General features: G+C 52.3%; 1 protein-coding gene and 1 non-coding gene across 2 annotated transcripts; both read left to right on the top strand.

Moving 5' to 3' along the window:
* Nucleotides 1-4,565: 4,565 nt before the first annotated feature.
* VPS18 (VPS18 core subunit of CORVET and HOPS complexes) lies at nucleotides 4,566-13,154 on the top strand. Its single transcript, XM_043920577.1, has 5 exons — nucleotides 4,566-5,002; nucleotides 6,212-6,353; nucleotides 8,846-8,937; nucleotides 9,064-10,934; nucleotides 11,808-13,154. Exons 1-5 carry the CDS (start codon nucleotides 4,912-4,914, stop codon nucleotides 12,531-12,533), a joined length of 2,922 nt encoding a protein of 973 aa, XP_043776512.1. The 5' UTR covers nucleotides 4,566-4,911; the 3' UTR covers nucleotides 12,534-13,154.
* Nucleotides 5,845-5,951, top strand: LOC122705951. Its single transcript, XR_006344221.1, has one exon. It is a non-coding gene; the product is annotated as a U6 spliceosomal RNA (small nuclear RNA).
* Nucleotides 13,155-20,744: the final 7,590 nt, after the last annotated feature.

Below are 20,744 nucleotides of genomic sequence, written 5' to 3'. Positions count from 1 at the left end.
GGGCAGTAATTTTAAAGTCAGATAATTCATAAAGATTAAAGATAGAGAAGCAAACAGGTCCACAGTTCAAATATGAAAAGTGCCTGCCTGGAATCTTAAAGACAATTAGATATAACTGAAACATATTCTTAGAAGTAAAATCAGATAATTTTAGAGCTTAAAAATGACCCTAGTGAAAAAAAAAAGACCCAGCACAGCCAAATAAATAAAAATAAACATTAAAAAATCATTATAAAATAAATGCAAGGTCATCTGCTGAATGCAGTCCTGAAACAGAAAGGTTATTTGGTTAAAAACTAAGGAAATCTGAATAAAGTATGGATTTCAGTGAATAATAATATACCAATATTGGTTCACTAATTTTAACACAAAACACTGCAAGGTAGATTTTTCTCCTTTAACAAATGGAGAAACTAATGCATGAGAAAACTCATTCATGCAACTGTTTAATAAATATTTATTAGTGAGTTAGGGAATGTCCCACAGGTGCTGGGTCTCTTGGAGTAAATGCCCTGCAGGGGCCTCAAATGCAATCATCCAGATTGAGCTCAATCATGTGACCTCTGCCCCACCCCAACCCAGCTCGTCCTCCTCCCAGACAAAGTTGTCACTGGACCATCTGCTAGGTCTCCCAGCAGCCATCCTGCAGGCTGCCTTGCCGGCTCCCCTCCCCCCAGTGCCTAACTTGACACTAAGCCCAGTGGCCCTTCCTCAGAAACGTCTTCCGGGTCTACTCTCTCTTTTCCAGGCTGGGCCCTCTCCACTTCTCTGTTTCTGCCTCAGAGCTCATCCTCTGTGATGTGGACTCCACCCAAGCCACCACCCATCTTTCCAGAACCCACATCAGGTGGTTTCATCCCCAGCCAAAACCTTCTGATGGCCCATTCAATAGCTTTCACAATCTGGCCCACCACCAGTCCCATTTTACCCACTGCCCTACTCCCAGTGCTCCCTCAGCCACCCCCTACCTCCCCACCAGCATCACACTATTTGCCCGTCTTTGCAGATCCGCCTGCTGCTTTCCCTTTTCGGCCCTTGGAAATCACACATGCACTTCAAGTCTTAGCTCAGATTCACCGGTTTTCATACACCAGTCCTCTCTCTCACTGGCCCAGCAGTCAGCCCTTACCTGTTTCATGGCAACTACCATATTTTTTTTCTTAATATTTATTTATTTGGTTACACCATGTCTTAGTTGCAGCATGTAGGATCTTTTAGTTGAGGCATAAGAACTCTTAGCTGTAGAATGTGGGATCCACTTCCCTGACCAGGGATTGAACCTGGGCCCCCTGCATTGGAAGCTCTGTGTCTTAGCCACTGGACCACCATGGAAGTTTCCCACAGGGGTTTTTTGGGTAGAAGTGAGTGGATCTGCATTTCCAGCTGTGAGTTCCCTAAGGCATTTCTGTATTCAGGTGCTCAGGAATATTTGAGGTATTCCCCACAATCAGCATCTGTTACATCAAAGCCAAATGCCCATGCTTCATAAATAGGTGCCAGCAGAGGTCAATACAAGGAAATCCATAGCAGTTCTGAGGGAGACATTGTGGTGCAGGGAGACTTCATGGAGGAGGTGGACTTGAGAGACTCTCAGGTTAAAGCCACATTTAGACTTTATTGAGCACATGCTCTATGTTGAACATTGTGCTATCACAATGAGCTTTCACCTAGATCACCTCATTTACTCTTCCACACAGACCTACTAGGTATCATTATACCTATTTCTGTAGATGAGAAGATCAATGCTAAGAACATCAAATGTACACAGTGTCACAGCTACCGAGTGACTAGGCATGAATAAGAAGGCTGGTCTCTGACTCTTACTCCAAAGTCCAGCCTAAGGTTGAAGACGGAGTACGTGGGGGAAAACTGCTGTAATCAGCTCAACAGGGAGTAGTACTGAATGTGTAGGCCCACTTAGGCTCCACCCCATACATCCCAGAGAGCAGTGGCACTGAGAGGGAGGCTCTGGGGACAGTGCGGGGGCTGGAAGAACTCTGTTTCCCTGAGACGTCATCTCCATGCAGGGGGCACACTCTCCCTGCACAGTCCAGACCTGAGGATTCAGTTGTGTCACCCTTCTCTCAGCTTGCTCTGGGGTCATGGAGGGTGCGGTGGTAAACTCTTAAGCATTTGCTTGCATTTGAATATTGCCTTCTGGTTTCCTCACTTGCTGGCCACAAGACTTCGACAAATTGCTCCACCACGCTGAATTTCAGTTTCCGCTTTCCTATCGTGGGGGAAAGAGCAGTGCCTATTTTACAGCATTAGTGTGAGGAAAGATGGACTTACACTGAATATTAGGAACTTAGTGTGGTTTTTGGCGCATCCGCAGGTACTCAGGAAATGTACCTTTTCTGGTGATTTGACCTTCATCTGTACCTATTTGTGTTTCCCAAAATGCAGCTGGCAGGTGATCTGGGGTGGAGCCTTACACACAAGCAGCTTCGGGGCTGGGATCACTTTTCTCCGGGCGGAAACCTCCCTACTTGGTAGCTTGGGCACCTTCCCTCCTGGGACCTAACCTGCTGCTCAGCGCCCCTGGCGGCGTAGCCGCATCGCGGCTGCAGGTTTCAGGTGGGAGAGGCCGGCCCGGGAGTTCCGGGAAGTTATTTAATACGTTGGACCGCGAACCAGTCAGGGCCACCCCAGGCCCAGAGAACTTTCGGTGAGGGCTGATGAGGGTCCAGTCCTCTGCGCCTACCAGGAAAGTTTAGCAAGAGAAGCATAACCGCACCATGTACGGTGCACATCTGGACGTTTTTGAGAATAAAGAGGGCGCTCTTAGTCATTAATCGGGGGCTGCCGGTTAAAGCCAGGACATTGGTAACCCTGCCTAGATAGAGCCTTCCACTTTAGCAAGGTAGCAAGGCCCATGAGCCCAAAGAAAGGAACAGATTCTTTCTGGGTTGCCCAGGCAGGTGGAAAACCAAGAGCACCCAAACCCTCGCTGTTTCATTGCTCTGGACTCCCCATACGCCTCCAACATCCCTCATCCCGTGTTCCAGCCAGGCTTTTCGGGCATTTGTGTTCCAACAGCGCTGTGGCCATGTCCCTTGTACACGTCTGGAGGGCAGACATTTTTCTGTTCTGTTCTGTATTGTGTCCCCAGAGCCAGGAACAGTGTGTGTGTGTGTGTGTGTGTGTGTGTGCACGCGCGCGCTTGCGTGCTCATTTGCGGAATGAATGCGCTGCTGAACAAATCATAAATTGCTTTTCTAACATTAACTACGGCTTCCCTGGTGGCTCAGACTGTAAAGAATCCGCCTGCAATGCGGGAGACCTGGGTTCGATCCCTGGTTGGGAAGATTCCCTGGAGAAGGAATAGCTATACCCACTCAAGTATTCTGGCCTGGAGAATTCCCTGGACAGAGGAGACTGACAGGCTACAGTCCATGGGGTAACAAAGGATAGGACAAGAGCGACTTTCACCTCACAATCAGCATTAACTACCTATTTATGGGCCCATCGCCCCTCTGGATTATGATCTTCCAGGACGGTTGTTACACTTATCTCTGTGACCCCAGCACCTAATTCAAGGCCAGGCAGAGAGTAAGTGCTCAACACGGAGGAGCCACTACGAACCAGAGAAGAGACTGGGTAGCACATAGTTTCCTACTGGCCGAGCCACCAGCTCTGCCACTTTCTGGAAACTGGTGGGTCCCTGGACGTGGGAGAAGAGAGGCCAGGACTGCTTGCCTGTGCCGTGTGAAGGCCGGATTTAGGTGGCGTTTAGGGTGAAGAAAAGGAATGTTCTCCTGGGGACCTAGGATGTGTGTTAGTCGCTTAGGCGTGTCCGACTCTTTGCAACCTCATGGACTGCAGCCCTCCAGGCTCCTCTGTCCATGGAATTCTCCAGGCAAGAGTACTGGAGTGGGTAATCTTTTCCTTCACTGGGGACCTAGGGCAATGGACTATTTTTAAATGTGCGAGCGGGAGCTGACCAGAGAGGTTGAGTGGTCTTCTGCGGAAGGGAAGCCTGGGCGTGAAAAATGCTGGGAACCTTCTCAGAGGCTGAGGCTGGATTGCGCTGGGCGGGTCTGGGAAGGCGACTGAGAAAGCCAGGATTGCCTCCTGGTGTCAAAGTATAGAACTGCAGCAGAGTCCAGGAGGGTGGGGCTTGTGTTCAGCGGGGCCAGTCCACCACCTAGGGGCTTCCTTGGTAGCTCAGTCGGTAAAGAAACTGCCTGCAGTGCAGGAGACCTCGGTTCAATCTCTGGGTCAGGAAGATTACCTGGAGAAGGAAATGGCAACCCACTCTAGTATCCTTGCCTGGAGAACCCCATGGACAGAGGAGCCTGGCGGACTACATACAGTCCATGGGGTCGCAAGAGTCGAACACCGTTTAGTGACTAAACCACCACCACCAGCTCGGACTCTCCCCAGCAGAGAACGGAGCACTCCGCTGGAGAGCCAGCTGGGCCATAGCCCCGCCCTTCCACCACTCGACCCCGCCCCTACCACCCCCCCGCCCCGCCCACCGTAGTCCTTAAAGCACCTCCCAAGGGCCGGCTCCGCGACGTTCCTGCGCCAGCCAACGTGGGCCTCTGAGAACCCGGAAGTTACGTTATAGGCGTGCGTCCCAGGGGCGGGAGTCAGCTGAGCTGCTCGGGCGAGGTTGGGATCACCTGAGATCGGCTAAGGGGAACCAGTGCTTTCTTGGGGGCGTGAGTTGGGTGTAGAACTGCGCCAGATTCAAGGAGGCGGGCTCCCCGATCTTCTCGCTCTATAAGGCGAGAGTGAAAAGATTCTCAGGATTGTAAAGAGGAGGAGTTGGCGGCGGCGGATTGCCAGGATCTGTCAGATTCCTGTTGAGGCTGGGGAGTCTCAGCTTCCAATCCCGGGAGACGGGGATCCCTGGGGGGAGCCCTGTTGTAATCCCTGGGACGGAGGACCCAGAGGCCGGGCACCATGGCGTCTATCCTGGATGAATACGAGGACTCCCTGTCCCGCTCGACCGTCTTGCAGCCCGGCTGCCCCAGCGTGGGCATCCCCCACTCGGGTAAGGGAAGTGAGGGCGCCGCTGCACCTCTCGGCTCTCCTTGCATCTGCATGGGAGGAGCGGAGGGGGTGGCTCCAGGAGCTCGGGTTCACCTCTTGGACCTGCAGTCTGGATCTAGGCCCTTGGTTCTCCTCAGGTTCTCATGGCCTCCAGGCGGTGGATGGTCGAAGTTTGAAAGAGCAGCAAGCACAGCCGCGTAATCTAGGCCATGCCACTAGAGTCCTTCTAAGAGGGAACTGGGACTCAGATAAGGAAGTGACTTGCTTAGAGGGCAGCAGTTGGGAAAACTGAGAATAGGTTCAGATGAGAATAGGCTTCATCTGATTCAGTGTTTTTCCCATCAGTCCCCTTCTGGAGGTAACAGGAAGAGAATGAGTAAAGAACTGGTGAAAGGGTAGTGTTGTAGGGGAAGGAGGGGTGAGCCTAGAGGGAACTCTGTCACTGAACAGGGGAAAATGAAGTATCTTAAGCTTCTGGTAGAGCTGTTTGCAGCTGGATGGTGAGGGGAAGTTTTTGTAGAAAGTAGTACAGAGTTGGCAGGGGCATCTGAAGTGCTGGAATATTTTGAGTAGTGATAGAGAAATGAAAGTAAAGGCTAGAGAGAAAGTACCAGCAGTTTGTTAACCAACTGATTGGAAGGGTTTCTCAGGGATCCCTCTGCCCTCATTCTTCTGGAGACTTATTGAGAGCATTATTGCATGGGCAGGGAGGAAGGAAGAAAGTGGAACTAGATGACTTTAGTTGAGCTGGGATTGCTTGGCCAAGGACTGATAAAGGAGAACACTCAAACTTTCCCTCATTACCACCAGGAGCAGGTACATAGTGGTTTAATAGCATCACAAGTGCTCGCTTCGGCAGCACATATACTAAAATTGGAACGATACAGAGAAGATTAGCATGGCCCCTGCGCAAGGATGACACGCAAATTCGTGAAGCGTTCCATATTAAAAAAAAAAAAAAAATAGCATCCCAAGGGTTCAGAGGATCAACCCCTTACTGCTTTCAGAGGTGTGGGAAGAGCCCAGAACCTATAATGTAGCCTAGGATTTATATAGAGGTGGTTAGTGAAGTGCTTGATATATTGATATTTAAAGTGTCACTAACCAACATCCTGGGGTAGGAATATGTTGGGAAGGTGGAGAGGAGCAATCTGCCTCTTCTTGCCCTTCCTCTGTTTCATAGTTAACCTTTCCGTTGCTTCTTGCCTAGGATATGTGAATGCCCAGCTAGAGAAGGAAGCACCCATCTTCACGAAGCAGCGCATTGACTTTACCCCTTCCGAGCGCATCACCAGTCTTGTTGTCTCCTGCAATCAGCTCTGCATGAGCCTAGGCAAGGATACACTACTCCGGTAAGTGAAGACCCAGAAGGTTTAGGAGTGTAGGCAGTGGATTGGTGGTATTTTGGAACTGTTGACTGACCAGGCCTTTCTTCTATTCTGGGCAGGTGAAACAGTGATTTGGGGTTTGGGGGAAATATCCTATCCTTTCCCCGATGTAGTATAGTAGACCTGGGCTCAGAGCTCAGCTCTGCCACTTACAGTGGAATCTTGAGCAAGTCACCTGGTCTCTCTGAACATGTCCCTTCATCTGTTACAGACTGTGTGTGTGTGTATATGTGTATAGTCACCAAGTCGTGTCCAACTCTTTGTGACCCCATGGACTGTCCAGAGTTCTCTGTCCATGAGATTTCCCAGGCAGAAAATACTAGAGTAGGTTGCTATTTCCTTCTCCAGGGGATTTTCTCAACCTAGGGATTGAACCCGCGTCTTCTGTATTGCGGGCAGCCCATTATAAACAGTACCAACCCACAAAGTTAGTCATGTAGATAAGTGGAACTGTCTAGAGTCCTGAAATAAATTCACTATAAGTAGAAATAAAATATTTCAATAAAACTGGAAATATCTCAAGTAAATGGAAATAATACATGACAAAAGGTGTTAGCAAAATTTTTTTGTCTACCCAGAATAACCATCTGAGATGAAAGAGAGCTAAATCTCTGTATCACAAAAATGAATTCTAAGTAGAATAATTATTTAAATATAAAAAATAAGCAGTGTGACTATTAAAGAATATTTAATAAATTTCTGTGTTCTTGGGCTTAAGGGAGACCTTCTTACTCAAGCTAGAAAATCCAGAATCCACAAAGGAAAAGATAGATTTGACTATGTAGTAATTGCTGTTATGACAAAATAAAAATAGAAAAGCATATGAAGCAGGTCAGGACAAAAGACGGTGGGAAAATAATGTTTTTCCACATATGACTAAAGATTTACATTCCTGTTCTTTAAAAAACAAAAAACCCTTTCAAATTAATAAGAAAAAGACAGTTCAGTAGAAAAGGAAAGGTAAACAATATAAACAAGCAGTTTGCAGAAGAGGAACTCCAAATTTCCAGTAATCATTTGAAAATATTTTAAACCTGTGGGAAATGCAAATTAAAATAACAGTAAGGGACTTCCCTGGTGATCCGGTGATTAAGACTCTGTGCTTCCAATGCAGGGGACGTGGGTTCAATCCCTGATTGGGGAACTAAGATCCCTCATGTTGTGCGATATGGCCAGAAAATTGAAAAAATTAAATAAAACAACTAAGATGCTATTATTTTTAACCTATAAGATTAGCAAGAGTTTAAAATGGCAATGTATGATGCTGGTGAAGATATACAGAGATGGACTCATATATTGCTGGAAAGAGTATAAATTGCCACCACCTTTTGGAAAAGCAATGTCTGTTAAACTTTAAAATATCTGTAACTTTCCTGGCAGTCCCACTTTGGGGAATTCAAGTCATAGAAAGAAAACTACCAGTTTGAAAGGTATATATACAAGGATGTTGATTGCAGCCATATTTCTGGTAGGAAAAACTGGACCCAAGCTGAATGCCCATCAGTAGGAAAATGATTAAGTTATGATTCAGCCATAAAAGGAAATATTATGCAGTTATTAAAACAATGAGAGCTGTATCTGTTGACCCAGTGGAAGGTTCATGAAATATCATTGAGAAAAGTAAGGTATAAATTATAAAAACAGTGATAATATAACTTTATGTTGTGAACATGGAGAAAGATGTTAATATCAGATTTTTTTGCTGGGAATAACAGGAATTTGGAAGGAAAGTCATTAACTTTTTCTTCATACATACTTACTTTTTGTTTTTAAATTTGATTGTGTGGGGTCTTGGTTGTGGCACATGGGATCTTCAACACGGGTCTCAGGCTCAGTTGCCTGGAGGTTTGTGGGATCTTAGTTTCCAGACCAAGGATCAAACCCGCTTAAGTGGTTAAGTGGATTCTTAACCACTGGACCACCAGGGAAGTTCCCCTTCATACAATTTTGCATTGATTCTTTGGTTAGAATGAGCATATCAATTGAAAAGGTTTTAATAAGGAAATACCTTAAATAGGAAATAACCTTAAGGGAATACCCCTCAAGATTATTGTGAAGATTAATTGAGGTCATACTAGCTCAAGCTCTTAGCATGGTGCTGGGTATCTAGAAGGTGCTCAATAACCATTAGCTACTATTTGCGGTTCCCTTTTTATCCCAGCATTCTGGGATGTCCCTGCCCATCTTCCTGGAGGCACTGGGGGTGTGTTGGGCAGAAGCAGAAGACTTCTGCTTAGTGACTTCTTAAAATGAAGCAGCTTCTCAGAGCTGAGGGTTCTGAAGGAGGACCCCGTATGTGTTTCAGAGTTCCCTTGGGATTGTATTCAGAATTTTATGTGTCTGTGTAGATTTCAGGGAGGAAAGGTTGTGCCTTTCATCTGATTATAAAGAGGTCTGTGATTCAAAAAAAGGCTCTGCCCTCCTCTGGAGTCGTGCTCTGACTCTTGTCTCGACAGCATTGACTTGGGCAAAGCAAATGAACCCAACCACATGGAGCTGGGGCGCAAGGATGATGCCAAAGTTCACAAGATGTTCCTGGACCCTACTGGTGAGTGGTGATAGAGTTCTGAGGTGGGGGCGGGCACTGTTGAGGGTGGGTCACCGCCGGGGTGGGTGGGACCTGAGGGTGGGAAAGGCAGCATCCTCTAGGGTGCCATGCTTTGCCCTCCTCCAGGCTCTCATCTGCTGATCGCTCTGAGCAGCACTGAGGTCCTCTACGTGAATCGTAATGGACAGAAGGTTCGGCCCCTGGCACGCTGGAAGGGGCAGCTGGTGGAGAGTGTGGGCTGGAATAAGGCCCTGGGCACCGAGAGCAGCACGGGCCCCATCCTGGTTGGCACCGCCCAAGGGCAGATCTTTGAAGCAGAGCTTTCGGCCAGCGAGGGTGGGCTTTTTGGCCCTGCCCCGGATCTCTACTTCCGTCCACTGTACGTGCTAAATGAAGAAGGGGGCCCAGCACCTGTGTGCTCCCTTGAGGCTGAGCGGGGCCCTGAAGGACGCGGCTTTGTCATTGCCACCACTCGGCAGCGCCTCTTCCAGTTCATAGGCCGAGTGGCAGAGGGAGCTGAGGCCCAGGGTTTCTCGGGGCTCTTTGCTGCCTATGCTGACCACCCACCCCCATTCCGTGAGTTCCCCAGCAGTCTGGGCTACAGCGAGCTGGCCTTCTACACCCCCAAGTTGCGCTCTGCACCCCGGGCCTTTGCCTGGATGATGGGAGACGGCGTGTTGTATGGATCATTGGACTGCGGGCGTCCGGACTCCCTGCTGAGCGAGGAGCGGGTCTGGGAGTACCCAGAGGGGGTGGGTCCCGGGGCCAGCCCACCCCTGGCCATCGTCCTGACCCAGTTCCACTTCCTGCTGCTGCTGGCAGACCGGGTGGAGGCGGTATGCACGCTGACAGGGCAGGTGGTGCTTCGAGACCACTTCCTGGAGAAGTTCGGGCCACTGAAGCACATGGTGAAGGACTCCTCCACCGGCCACCTGTGGGCCCACACCGAGCGGGCTGTCTTCCGCTACCACGTGCAGCGGGAGGCACGGGATGTCTGGCGCACCTACCTGGACATGAACCGCTTTGACCTGGCCAAGGAGTATTGTCGAGAGCGGCCTGACTGCCTGGACACAGTCCTGGCCCGGGAGGCCGACTTTTGCTTCCGCCAGCGTCGCTACCTGGAGAGCGCCCGCTGCTATGCCCTGACTCAGAGCTACTTTGAAGAGATCGCCCTTAAGTTCTTGGAGGCCCGACAGGAGGAGGCGCTGGCCGAGTTCCTGCAGCGAAAACTGGCCAATTTGAAGCCTGCCGAGCGAACCCAGGCAACTCTGCTGACCGCCTGGCTGACGGAGCTCTACTTGAGCCGGCTTGGGGCCCTGCAGGGTGACCCAGATGCCCTGAACCTCTACCGGGAAACCCGTGAGCGCTTCCGCTCCTTCCTCAGTAGCCCTCGCCACAAGGAGTGGCTCTTCGCCAGCCGGGCCTCCATCCACGAGCTGTTGGCCAGCCACGGGGACACGGAGCACATGGTGTACTTCGCTGTGATCATGCAGGACTATGAGCGTGTGGTGGCGTACCACTGCCAGCATGAGGCCTACGAGGAGGCCTTGGCCGTGCTGGCCCGCCACCGTGATCCCCAGCTCTTCTACAAGTTCTCGCCCATCCTCATCCGTCACATCCCTCGCCAGCTGGTGGACGCCTGGATTGAGATGGGCAGCCGGCTAGATGCCCGGCAGCTCATCCCTGCCCTGGTGAACTATAGCCAAGGTGGCGAGGCCCAGCAGGTGAGCCAAGCCATCCGCTACATGGAGTTCTGCGTGAACGTGCTGGGCGAGACCGAGCAGGCCATTCACAATTACCTGCTGTCGCTCTATGCCCGGGGCCAGCCGGCCTCACTGCTGGCCTACCTGGAGCAGGCCGGGGCCAGCCCACACCGCGTGCATTATGATCTCAAGTATGCGCTGCGGCTCTGCGCTGAGCACGGCCACCACCGCGCTTGTGTCCACGTCTACAAGGTCCTGGAGCTGTATGAGGAGGCTGTAGACCTGGCCCTGCAGGTGAGCCGGTGATCCTTGACCCCATCTGGGAGTCAAGAAAGAGAACTAGAAAGCCTGACATGCTGAAAGTTGAGGGGGTGGGACCGTGGCTAAGGGGTGCTGGCCTCTCTCGCAGAGGAACTGTTATATAGAGGTGAAGAACACAACTCAGAAGTCGGGGTTTGAATTCTGGTTCTGCCTCGTACTAAGCTGTGTGACCTCAGACTGGTTTCTGAACCTCTTTTTGCCTCAGGTTATTCAGCTGCAAAATGGGGATAATATAATAAGCACTTCCCTCACGGGTAAGTTCTGCATACATGCTAGCCACAATTGCAGAATGGGAAGGTGCTGAGTTGCATTGCTCAGATCATGAATTATCACCTACTTAGGATTGTATAAAGTGCTATTTAAAATTTGAGGGAATTTCCTGGTGGTCTAGTGGTTAGGACAGTGCATCTTCACTGCCGAGGGCGTGGGTTCAATCCCTGGTCAGGGAACTAAGATCCTGCCAGCCATGCATTGCAGTCAAAAGAAAAAAAAAAATCAAATTCCTGGGTTTGAATCCAAGACTTACTGAATCAGAATGTCTGGTTGAGGGCCCAAAAATCTGTATTTTAGGTATTTCCCCAGGTGATTTTTAACTTCACTAATATTGCAGGCCCACCATCAATAAGTAGCATTTGCGTAGCTCTGACAGGGACAGGCCCGTTCCTGACAGGCCTTCCTGTTCCAGGTTCCTTCCTGTTTCAGTAGCCCCTGTTTCAGCCCCCAGAAGCCCAATCTTTCTTGTTGCCAGGAGTGCCGGGCATCCGTTCTCTCGGGCATCTGTCTTTCCCACAGACTCTGTCCTGAGTGGGGAGGGACTTGACCCTAACACTCTCAGCTTCCCCACAGGTGGACGTGGACCTGGCCAAGCAGTGTGCTGACTTGCCTGAGGAAGACGAGGAGCTGCGCAAGAAGCTGTGGCTGAAGATTGCGCGGCACGTGGTGCAGGAGGAAGAAGATGTGCAGACGGCCATGGCGTGCCTGGCCAGCTGTCCCCTGCTCAAGATTGAAGACGTGCTGCCTTTCTTTCCTGACTTCGTCACCATTGACCACTTCAAGGAGGCCATCTGCAGCTCACTGAAGGCCTATAACCACCACATCCAAGAGCTACAGCGAGAGATGGAAGAGGCCACAGCCAGTGCCCAGCGCATCCGGAGAGACCTGCAGGAGCTGCGGGGCCGCTATGGCACCGTGGAGCCCCAGGACAAATGTGCCACCTGCGACTTCCCCCTGCTCAACCGCCCTTTTTACCTCTTCCTCTGTGGCCACATGTTCCATGCTGACTGCCTGCTGCAGGCTGTGCGGCCCGGCCTGCCAGCCTACAAGCAGGCCCGGCTTGAGGAGCTGCAGCGAAAGCTAGGGGCTGCTCCACCCCCTGCCAAGGGCTCTGCCCGGGCTAAGGAGGCTGAGGTGGGTGCTGCTGCCGGGGGGCCCAGCCGGGAACAGCTCAAAGCTGACCTGGATGAACTTGTGGCTGCTGAGTGTGTGTACTGTGGGGAGCTGATGATCCGCTCTATTGACCGGCCCTTCATCGACCCCCAGCGCTACGAGGAGGAGCACCTCAGTTGGTTGTAGGAAGATGTCAACGCCGATAGGCAGGCTGGCAGTTGGGGGGCTGTCCCTTCTTGGGAAAGCCACAGCATCATCTGTGCTCAGTCTCCTGAAGGCTGCTGGGCTGGGACGGTGGTGGGGGGAGTGCAACTATCCTTGTTGCCCTCAGGTGTCAGCTGTGATGCTTTCTGCCGGCTGCCTGTGCTAATCTTCAGAGCTGCCTTAGAGCTGCTGTTTTGCCCAGGCCGTAAGCCTGCTTCCCAGTAGAGGGCCATAGCCTGGAGAAGTCAGAATTCTGACCCCATCACTATTCCCCCACGATAACAGCTCTTTTCCTTTTCACTCTTCACACACCTGTTCTCCTTCTGGAGCAGTACCTTTTTTCCTATCCTTCCTTCTCACTGTGGCTCGTCTCTCTTAGAAGCGCTCTCTTCTGTCTGCTTCTCGGTCCCACAGGTGAAAAGACAAGCCCCCCAAGCCCTGGGCATGGGTTGGGGTGAGAGGTGGGGCTGATGGTGGGCCTGCTCTTGTGCACACTGTCTGGGGCTCCAGTATGAGGAGTGCCCTGGGGCAGAGAGCCTTCTGGAGGACAGTGGGAGATGGTGATGAGGTGGAGAGCATTAAACTGTCTGCATTGCCCTGGTACTCTGGAGTTGGTGCCTTTGTGTTGATGCTGGGGAGAGCGGTGTGTGCATGATCTCCAAGAGGGGCTGGGGTGCCACAGGAAGCTGCCAAGGCCCTGCATACTTTCAAGCCTTGGCCCTTGTTCCTGGAGATGTAACAGGATACTTTTTTTATTCTTTGCCTTCACTCTGTTCTTTCTGACTCCAAGCTTGGGTTGGGCTTTAAGGCCTACCCTCCCAAGTCTGGGCTTCCCTAGTAACTCAGCTGGTAAAGAATCTGCCTGCAATGCAGGAGACCACAGTTTGATTCCTAGGTCAGGAAGATCTCCTGGAGAAAGGATAGGCTACCCACTCTAGTATTCATGGGCTTCCCTGCTGGCTCAGATGGTAAAGAATCTGCCTGCAGTGCAGGAGACCTGGGTTCGATCCCTGGGTCAGGAAGATCCCCTGGAGGAGGGCATGGCAACCCACTCCAGTATTCTTGCCTGGAGAATCCCATGGACAGAGAAGCCTGGCGGGCTACACTCCATGGGGTTGCAAAGAGTCTCAACTGAGTGACTAAGCACTGCACTCCCGTCTAGGAGCAGGGTCTGTTCTTCCCTTTGGCCAGCAGATGGTGCTGCTCCCCGCAGAACTCCACAGTCAGGCAGCTGGGGGCGCTGACTTCTCAAGTCACTTTCTTCACTAGTGCTTCCTCGGTCTGTACCCTCCCTGGTTGTTCCAGGAGTTTTCTGCTAATCTCAATGCCTAATCATAAATCTAAGCCCCTCATTCTTCCTCCCTCCACTGGCTCTTACAGATGCTAGATTTTGCTTGCCTGTCTCTTCACCAGCCTAGAACCCTGCCTTAACTTCTGCCCAATTTTGATACTGCCCTACCACTATTTGGTATTTAATCATAACACTGTTTTTTTTGTTGTTGTTTGTTTCATTTTTTTCATGGAGTCTTAACCACTGCACCACCAGGGAAGTCCCTTAACTGTAATGCAGAGGTCCACCATGGAGGTGAGACTGCTGCTGCTGCCATCCATAGCATTTGGCAGATAGGTTTTTTCCCCATCTAGCTCATGTGACCTACCCATCCCCCCCAACTTATACTTCTTTAGTTGCAGCTTGAGCCTAAGCCCTAGGAAGTCCAGAAGCAGGGCCTTCCTGTGACATCAGCTGAGCACCCTTTGCTCCATGGACTGGTGTTCACAGTCCACTGCCCAGCTTTATGGGTGTGGTCGGTCAGCTGCCCAGACTGAGACACAATAACTAGTGAGTATTCCTGGAATCAGGCTGGGGTCAAGTCACCTGGCTAGTGATGGCAGGCTTCTCTCTTGCCCTAATGCAAGGGAGAAGAGTGCAGCCTAATCCTCGCCCAAGACTTTTATCCTCTGCAGTCCTGGGAGAATCTTGTCATGCTGATTCTTCCCCAACCACTACAACAACAGGGTTTGTTCATGGCCCCCGCCAAGCGGCAGAGCCAGAAGCTGTCCATTTTTGATGAGCCTCAGACTCCCCATCTTCCCCCTGAAGCGAGAGCGGAAACAAATGGGGGTAGGGTCCCATCCCATCCTAATCCTGTTCCTTTCCAGTGTCCCAGGAAGATTTGGGGGGCCTCCTGCTCCCTTCCTCTCCATGTGGCCTAAGCCTCCCCTCACACCTAGACATGCCCAGTCCAGGCCTCAGGGTACTGCTCCCCACTGTCAATACTAGGTTAATCTTGGCCTACCACTGGCATGGTCACTTGCTTACTTGGAACAGCTTGGGGCTTCTGTCTTTGCACATAATGGGTGCCTAATAACATGTTAGTTAAGCAAACACTGCCCTACTGCTCCCTCCTCCCAGAAGACTTGGCTAAGACAGCCTGGGACACCCCTGCCCCTTCTGTCCTCTCTTAAGCCTGCCCATCTGGTCCTAGGCTGCTTCCTCTTTCCTGGAAAAAGGCCCCAATCTTCTCTGGCACCGACAGAATGGGGTTCCGTTGAGTCAGGGCAACGGGAAGCCACGGCTCTTAGATCCCTGGAAACCAAGCAAGGCCTGGAGTGGAGGGAAGAGAGAAGGCCCTCAGGGCCTTGGCCCTAAGCCTGGGGGGAGGATCAGGAGGGGGTGGGGGCGTGGGGGAGCAGCTGCGTGGGCAGGGGCCAAGATGAATGAGCTGCTTCTGGAGCAGTCACTGGAAATAGGAGGAGTGGCCACAGGCAGTGACGCTGGGATCAGGGCAGGCGGCCTGTAAACAAGGAAGCCACCTGGGGGAGATGCAGGGCGGCCACTGGTCCTGGGGAGCAGGTGCTTCCTGAGGCCCGCCCTTGAGAGGGCCCTTGTGGGGGGCTGCGGGGGGGCGCCTGGCCGAGTCAGCAGCGGGCACTAGGGGGCGCTGTCTACTGGCTTCCCTAACCCACCAGCTCCTTTCCTCTGCCCCAGGGGGAGTGGCCCCTGAGGGTGTGCCTGCCCCAAGTCTGAGGCTCTGCCGACTGCCCACCGCCCTTCTCCTGGCCAAAGCCAACCCTGGCAGGGAGGGCGCAGGGCTCAGAGCCCGGACAGCCCGGGTGTGAGTTCATTCCCCAGGGACCACCGACTCCCAGCAGTTCCTGCTCAGCCCCCTCCTGCCCCGCTGCACCCAACTGGCCTCGCAAGCCGGACGCCCTAACCCCATTGGTTGGGAGGGGGGCCACCAGGCTCCAGGCTGCCCTTGGCGCTGCCCCCCTGGCGCCAGGGAAACAAAAGGTTAGGGGGCCCAGAGGGAGTTATCTGGCCCCACCACTAACACCGGGAGAGGGGGCAGGGAAGGGGGCCAAGAGGGGCACACCTCCTCCCCGCTCCCTCAACTCTGCAGATTCTTCGAGACACTTTCACAGGCGGAAATTCCCAGAGGTCAGAGGAGGGAAACGGTTAATTCCTTTTATTCAATGGGTCCCCCCTACACGCCTCCCCCCAACTTCCTCCCTCCACTTCCCGCCCCCCCCTGTGTGAACAGGAAGTGGAGAGGAAAAGGCTCTGAGCAGAGCAGCTGGGAGCAGGAGGCAGGGAGTGGGCGGCAGGCTTAGTGCCAGCCCTGCCCCTCACGGTTACTTGCCGGAGGGCCAGACCCACTGTGGTCTGGGAAAGAACCTGCAGTCCCGCGGGCGGGTGGCAGCAGAGCCGGGAAACAGCCTTGAGTGCGAGCGTCCTTCCCTCAGCCTGCTTCCAGGTCAGAGGCTGCTGCACTGAGGGTGCAAAGCGTCCTCAGCCGAGACCCAGCTGCCCTTGCCACTGCAGCCCCACCCCCACTGCAGGCTGGGCATCCCGAGGCTGGCAGGCATCTCTTCAGGCAGCCGCCGGTCCTGGCACCGGCTCCAGCCACTCAGCCCCTTGGCCCTGCCAGTTCTTTGAAGCTCATGCGGCGCTTCCTGTTTGGGGCAGGCGATGCCAGGGCCCCTCCCCCACCATTGTTCTGTAGAGACCATAGGTCCATCTGTTGCCCCATGGTGGGGCCCCTAGGCAGTGCCACAGGGGAGCAGCCCCACAAAGGACCCTGCTGGCAAGCTTTGCTTACATGGAGCTAGGCTGGGCCCTGCAGCAGGTTGAGGGTGAATGGTGGTCAGAGGCAGGCCCAGGATGAGCAGTGGGACAGAAGGAGGATGCTAGATAGTTCTAGCTCTAGGGCTACCCTCTGCTTTCTCCTTCACCTAGAGCATGGAGACTATACATGCTGGGAGCTATACATGCTGAAGCCACCAGGAGAGGGACACCATTCTTATGCCCAGCTTCCAAAATGGAAAATGGAGGCACAGGGACAACTTTGTCTAGGGCTGGTCCATAAAGGAGCTGCAAGTAGCGTCCTTCTTTCAAGGTGATTAGCCTTGCCCACTGAATGCCCTCTATTAGGGGCTTTCCTCTCCGTGAGCAGCTTTGCCTTTTCTCAGCTTTCACCTTGAAGTAGCCTGTGAACTGAGCAGCAGGAGCCAAGAGGTCATGGGAGGTTAGGGTGGCCCTAGGCTGGCGATCACAATTGATGTCCACTGAGAACAAGCCCAGGCAGGCCTAGAAGAAAAGGAGGAAGGGACATAGGTTTGGCCCCCAGGAAGGTGGGTGCTACTCCTGGTTTCCAGGCTGCTGTGGCCAAAGGTCTATTTGTGTTTCCCGGGTGGAGAGGCAAGTGCCATGTATCTCTAGCTCACCTCCTCTGCCGAGGCCTGATCTCATGGCTCTGACCTTAACCTGCTTCCTGCCATAGGGCTAGGAGCCCAGACATGGTTTCCTGCATTTCCCTCACTAGATCCTCTGGCTTCTCTCCCCAGCCCAGGACCTGAAACTGCCTTGATCACGTCTCCCAGAAGGTCAAAGTTGCAGAGACCTCAGGTAGAGGTCACAGAGTGCTGTAGGACCCTTATTCAAATAAAAGCATCCCTTATGGATGTCCACTACCTTATATTGATATGCTGAGCTTCCCTGATGGGAGCTGGGCTGGCAGAAGGCAGGGAACATCCCTACTCACTGTCCTTTCTCCCCCATCCCAATTTCTATGAGATGCCAGGGTGCCAGGACCCAAGTTGGAAAACCACTGAGCTGGCAACCCACCTCCTGCTCTTACAGATGTTGAATCTAAGAGGAGAAATTTGTGACATACCAGGCTCCATTCAGGATCCAGTCTCTTCTCCATGAGATTCAGCATCAGTTAGCAATGATCCCACACCTTCTGGGAGCCAGATACGGTCCTAGACCCTTTATTGTGCTTGCTCTCCATCTCCAGTCAGGTGAGTTGAGCTGAGAGACAGGGAGGCGATCTGGAAAGAGCAAGTGCAAGTCTCTGCTCTGCTATTTACCAGCTGTCAGTTTAATCACACCCTCAGAACCTCAATTTCTTCACCTGTAAAACTCAAACATAACAGACCTTGAGAGGCTCACGTGAGCCCAGGGAGAGCAGGGCAGCACATCTGTGGTTAACCTAGGGCCCGGCGCCCACACACCCCTGATGCTTGCTTCACCTCCACTCTCCTCCGTGCCTGTTCCTCTAGAGCTGAGACCCTGTGACCCCCTCTCATTGCTCTCCCCTCACGAACCCTTCTGATCACATCGGATATCGGAGTGAAAGTGTAAGAAAGACGCTTATTTGAGATTTTTCTGCTTCTCAAAAGATGGTGGTTCTGGGGAGGAGAGGTTCAGGATGAGTATGAGAGAAAAAACCCTCAAGCATATAGAGTGTGGCCAGTGAGGTGGGATGGGGTGCTGTTGTGGGGCGGGGTCTGATCTCCTGGAGGAGAGAGGGCACTACTCCAGCTCCAGGGAACAGATACGAGAGGCTGACAGGACTAGGCCAGACACGGCTCTTCTGCCAGCTTGCCCTTCTGGTCCAGCCCAGAGCTTGCACAACAGCCTGGCTGGCTGGCACTCCCCCGAGAGTCTCAGGAAGTCCCCCTTGCCCCCCTCCTTGACCTTTGACCTTTTGGGCCTGCTGCAGGCCAGAATTCCAGGCAGCTGTCCTCTCTTTACCTTCTGTTCCTGGCCATTTCCCTTTAAGACTAGGACTCAGAGATACCCTAAACCCACCTTACAGTTCATCTTTTTACATGCTCTCAGTACAGACCAGCTGGAGCCTCCCCTAGGGCAACTCTCTCTGTGAGCCAGTGGGGACCCCTGGCCACAAGCCAGAAGGATCCTTGGCATCTGAAGGGCCCAATCTTTACAGGGGAGCCCCCCGACAAGTGTTCCTGAACGCCAAACATCTGACTTTAGCCAGGCCCAACTTTAGCCTTGTCCCAAAGTCCAGGGGGTGAAGCCAGAAAGAGCAGACAGAACTCTTCCTCCCCCGTCATCCTCTGAGCACAGTCAGGAGAACGCTTGGTTTTGTTCCACTTTAAACCATGTTCTACCTCACGGCACTTGGCTCCACAATCAAATAATTCCCTTTGGTTTTTCTAGCGGACTTTTTGCTTTTATTTTTTAGGGTTTCTCGGCCTTTTTTTTTTTTTTTTAAAGCAATCAGTCTAAATTTGTCATCACACATCCCCCATTTCCGCCCCCAAGGGCCTCCTTTTCATCCCCTGGAATCTGGAAACCATATGTGTGGGCAGAAACCCCCCAGCATCCCCCACGGCACCCTGGCTAGGCCTGGCCTCCACAGGGGCAGCCTCATAGCTGGGGGAGAACCTACAGTCCAGGCTGGGGCTGGAAAGGGAGTTTCTCTTTGGACCTTCCCAGCTCAGGCCATGGAGAAGCCGTGTGGTCTAGTGGTTAGGGCTGGAACACACGAGTTCTGTCCCCAGCCATCTCTTTGACTAATGCCAGAAGCCTGGGAAAGTCCCCTTGGTACCCAAGGGACTCAGTTTCCCCACCAGCTGAGAGTCTCAGAGCTTCACTTGCTAGCTCATCTATCTGCCTTGGTAAAGAGTTCTTGATCCAAACATTTTTGCTCTGTCACAAGCTATGTGATCTTGACAAATGGCTTCATCTTGCTGAACCTCAATTTCCTCTTCTGTTAATTAGAGATTGTTATTCTGCCTGTCTCCTGGTTGTTTTTAGGCTTAAATAAGAAAACATGCTCTCAAGGACCTAGCGTCAGGCCTGCTGTTAAAAAAAGCTCAATAAACAGTGGTTGTTATTGTTAGCAATAAGTAGAAATATGTAACGAGGTGGGAGTGTGTTCTCAGCAGTCACGGCTTGAGGCCCAACCTGCCCCTGCCTCTCCTGCCTAGGCTGCCCGTCTGGACCTTCCATGGGCCTTCTCGGTTCTAGAAGGGGCAGGGATGCGTTACCGGTAGCTGTGGATCAGGGCCGAGGCCCTGCTGCTCTTCCCTGTCTCCATGACGACCCCAGCCCCTCCCCTCCTTCCTTCCTCGGGAGCTTTCTGTTTACTGTAAACAGCTGCCCCAGCTCTGCCCTAGCTGATCCCGCCCAGGGCCAGCCAGACCCTCTCTGAAATGGGCACAGGCTAGATGTATGAAGGTCTGGGCCCAGCATCTGGGCTCCACACAGCCTTGAACAGGCTCTGCTTGGCCACCTTGACCCAAGGGGAGGGGAGGAGGGGGAGAGTGGGTCACCTCAGACTAGGGCAGCCGGAGCCTCAGTGACAAGCAGCAGATAACTGAAGAGAACCTGACAGAGAGACCTCTGGCTTAGCCTTGAACTGACCTGGGTTCAAATCCTCACCTAGATTTGCTTACCGTGTGACCTCAGGCTGGTCATTTAGCTTCTCTCAACTTCACTCAGTTTATTGATTTGAAAAATGGAGATTATGAGACCTTCCTCAGACGATTGGTTGGTATTTAGATTGGTGATAATGCATGTACATTATCATGGTGTGTTGTAGCCTGCACTGACGCTATCTGGATTTATTATTTCACCTCTCAGATGCTCTTGTGCTCAGGGACCTTGCACAAGTCCCTGTCTCTTCCACCACCTCACATGCCTCAGTCACACTAACCTGCAAGCTTGGGTATGTATACACACAGCAAACACATACAAGCAAGCCAATGAAGTGAAACTCACAAGTGTCTGAGGCACAAGAGAATCTTCATGAAAGTGGAGGAAGAGTCAAGCTGTTTCCTAAGCCATTACTTGGGCCTAAGTGACCCGACATTGGAGCTGGGGTGTCTGTGTGTAACACCATCACCAGATCATCAAATCTGCCTAATTCTCTCTCCAATCAG

This window comes from Cervus elaphus, chromosome 12, assembly GCF_910594005.1.
Source record: "Cervus elaphus chromosome 12, mCerEla1.1, whole genome shotgun sequence".
NCBI lineage: Eukaryota > Metazoa > Chordata > Mammalia > Artiodactyla > Cervidae > Cervus > Cervus elaphus.
The sequence above is the reverse complement of the archived record's forward strand: the minus strand, read 5'-3'. Positions and strand labels throughout refer to the sequence as shown.

Coding starts and splice junctions, on each gene's coding strand:
- VPS18 (XM_043920577.1), top strand. CDS start 4,912: ATGGCGTCTATCCTGGATGAATACGAGGACTCCCTGTCCCGCTCGACC. Junction 8,938..9,063: donor GATGTTCCTGGACCCTACTG/GTGAGTGGTGAT, acceptor GCCCTCCTCCAG/GCTCTCATCTGCTGATCGCT. Junction 10,935..11,807: donor CTGTAGACCTGGCCCTGCAG/GTGAGCCGGTGA, acceptor GCTTCCCCACAG/GTGGACGTGGACCTGGCCAA.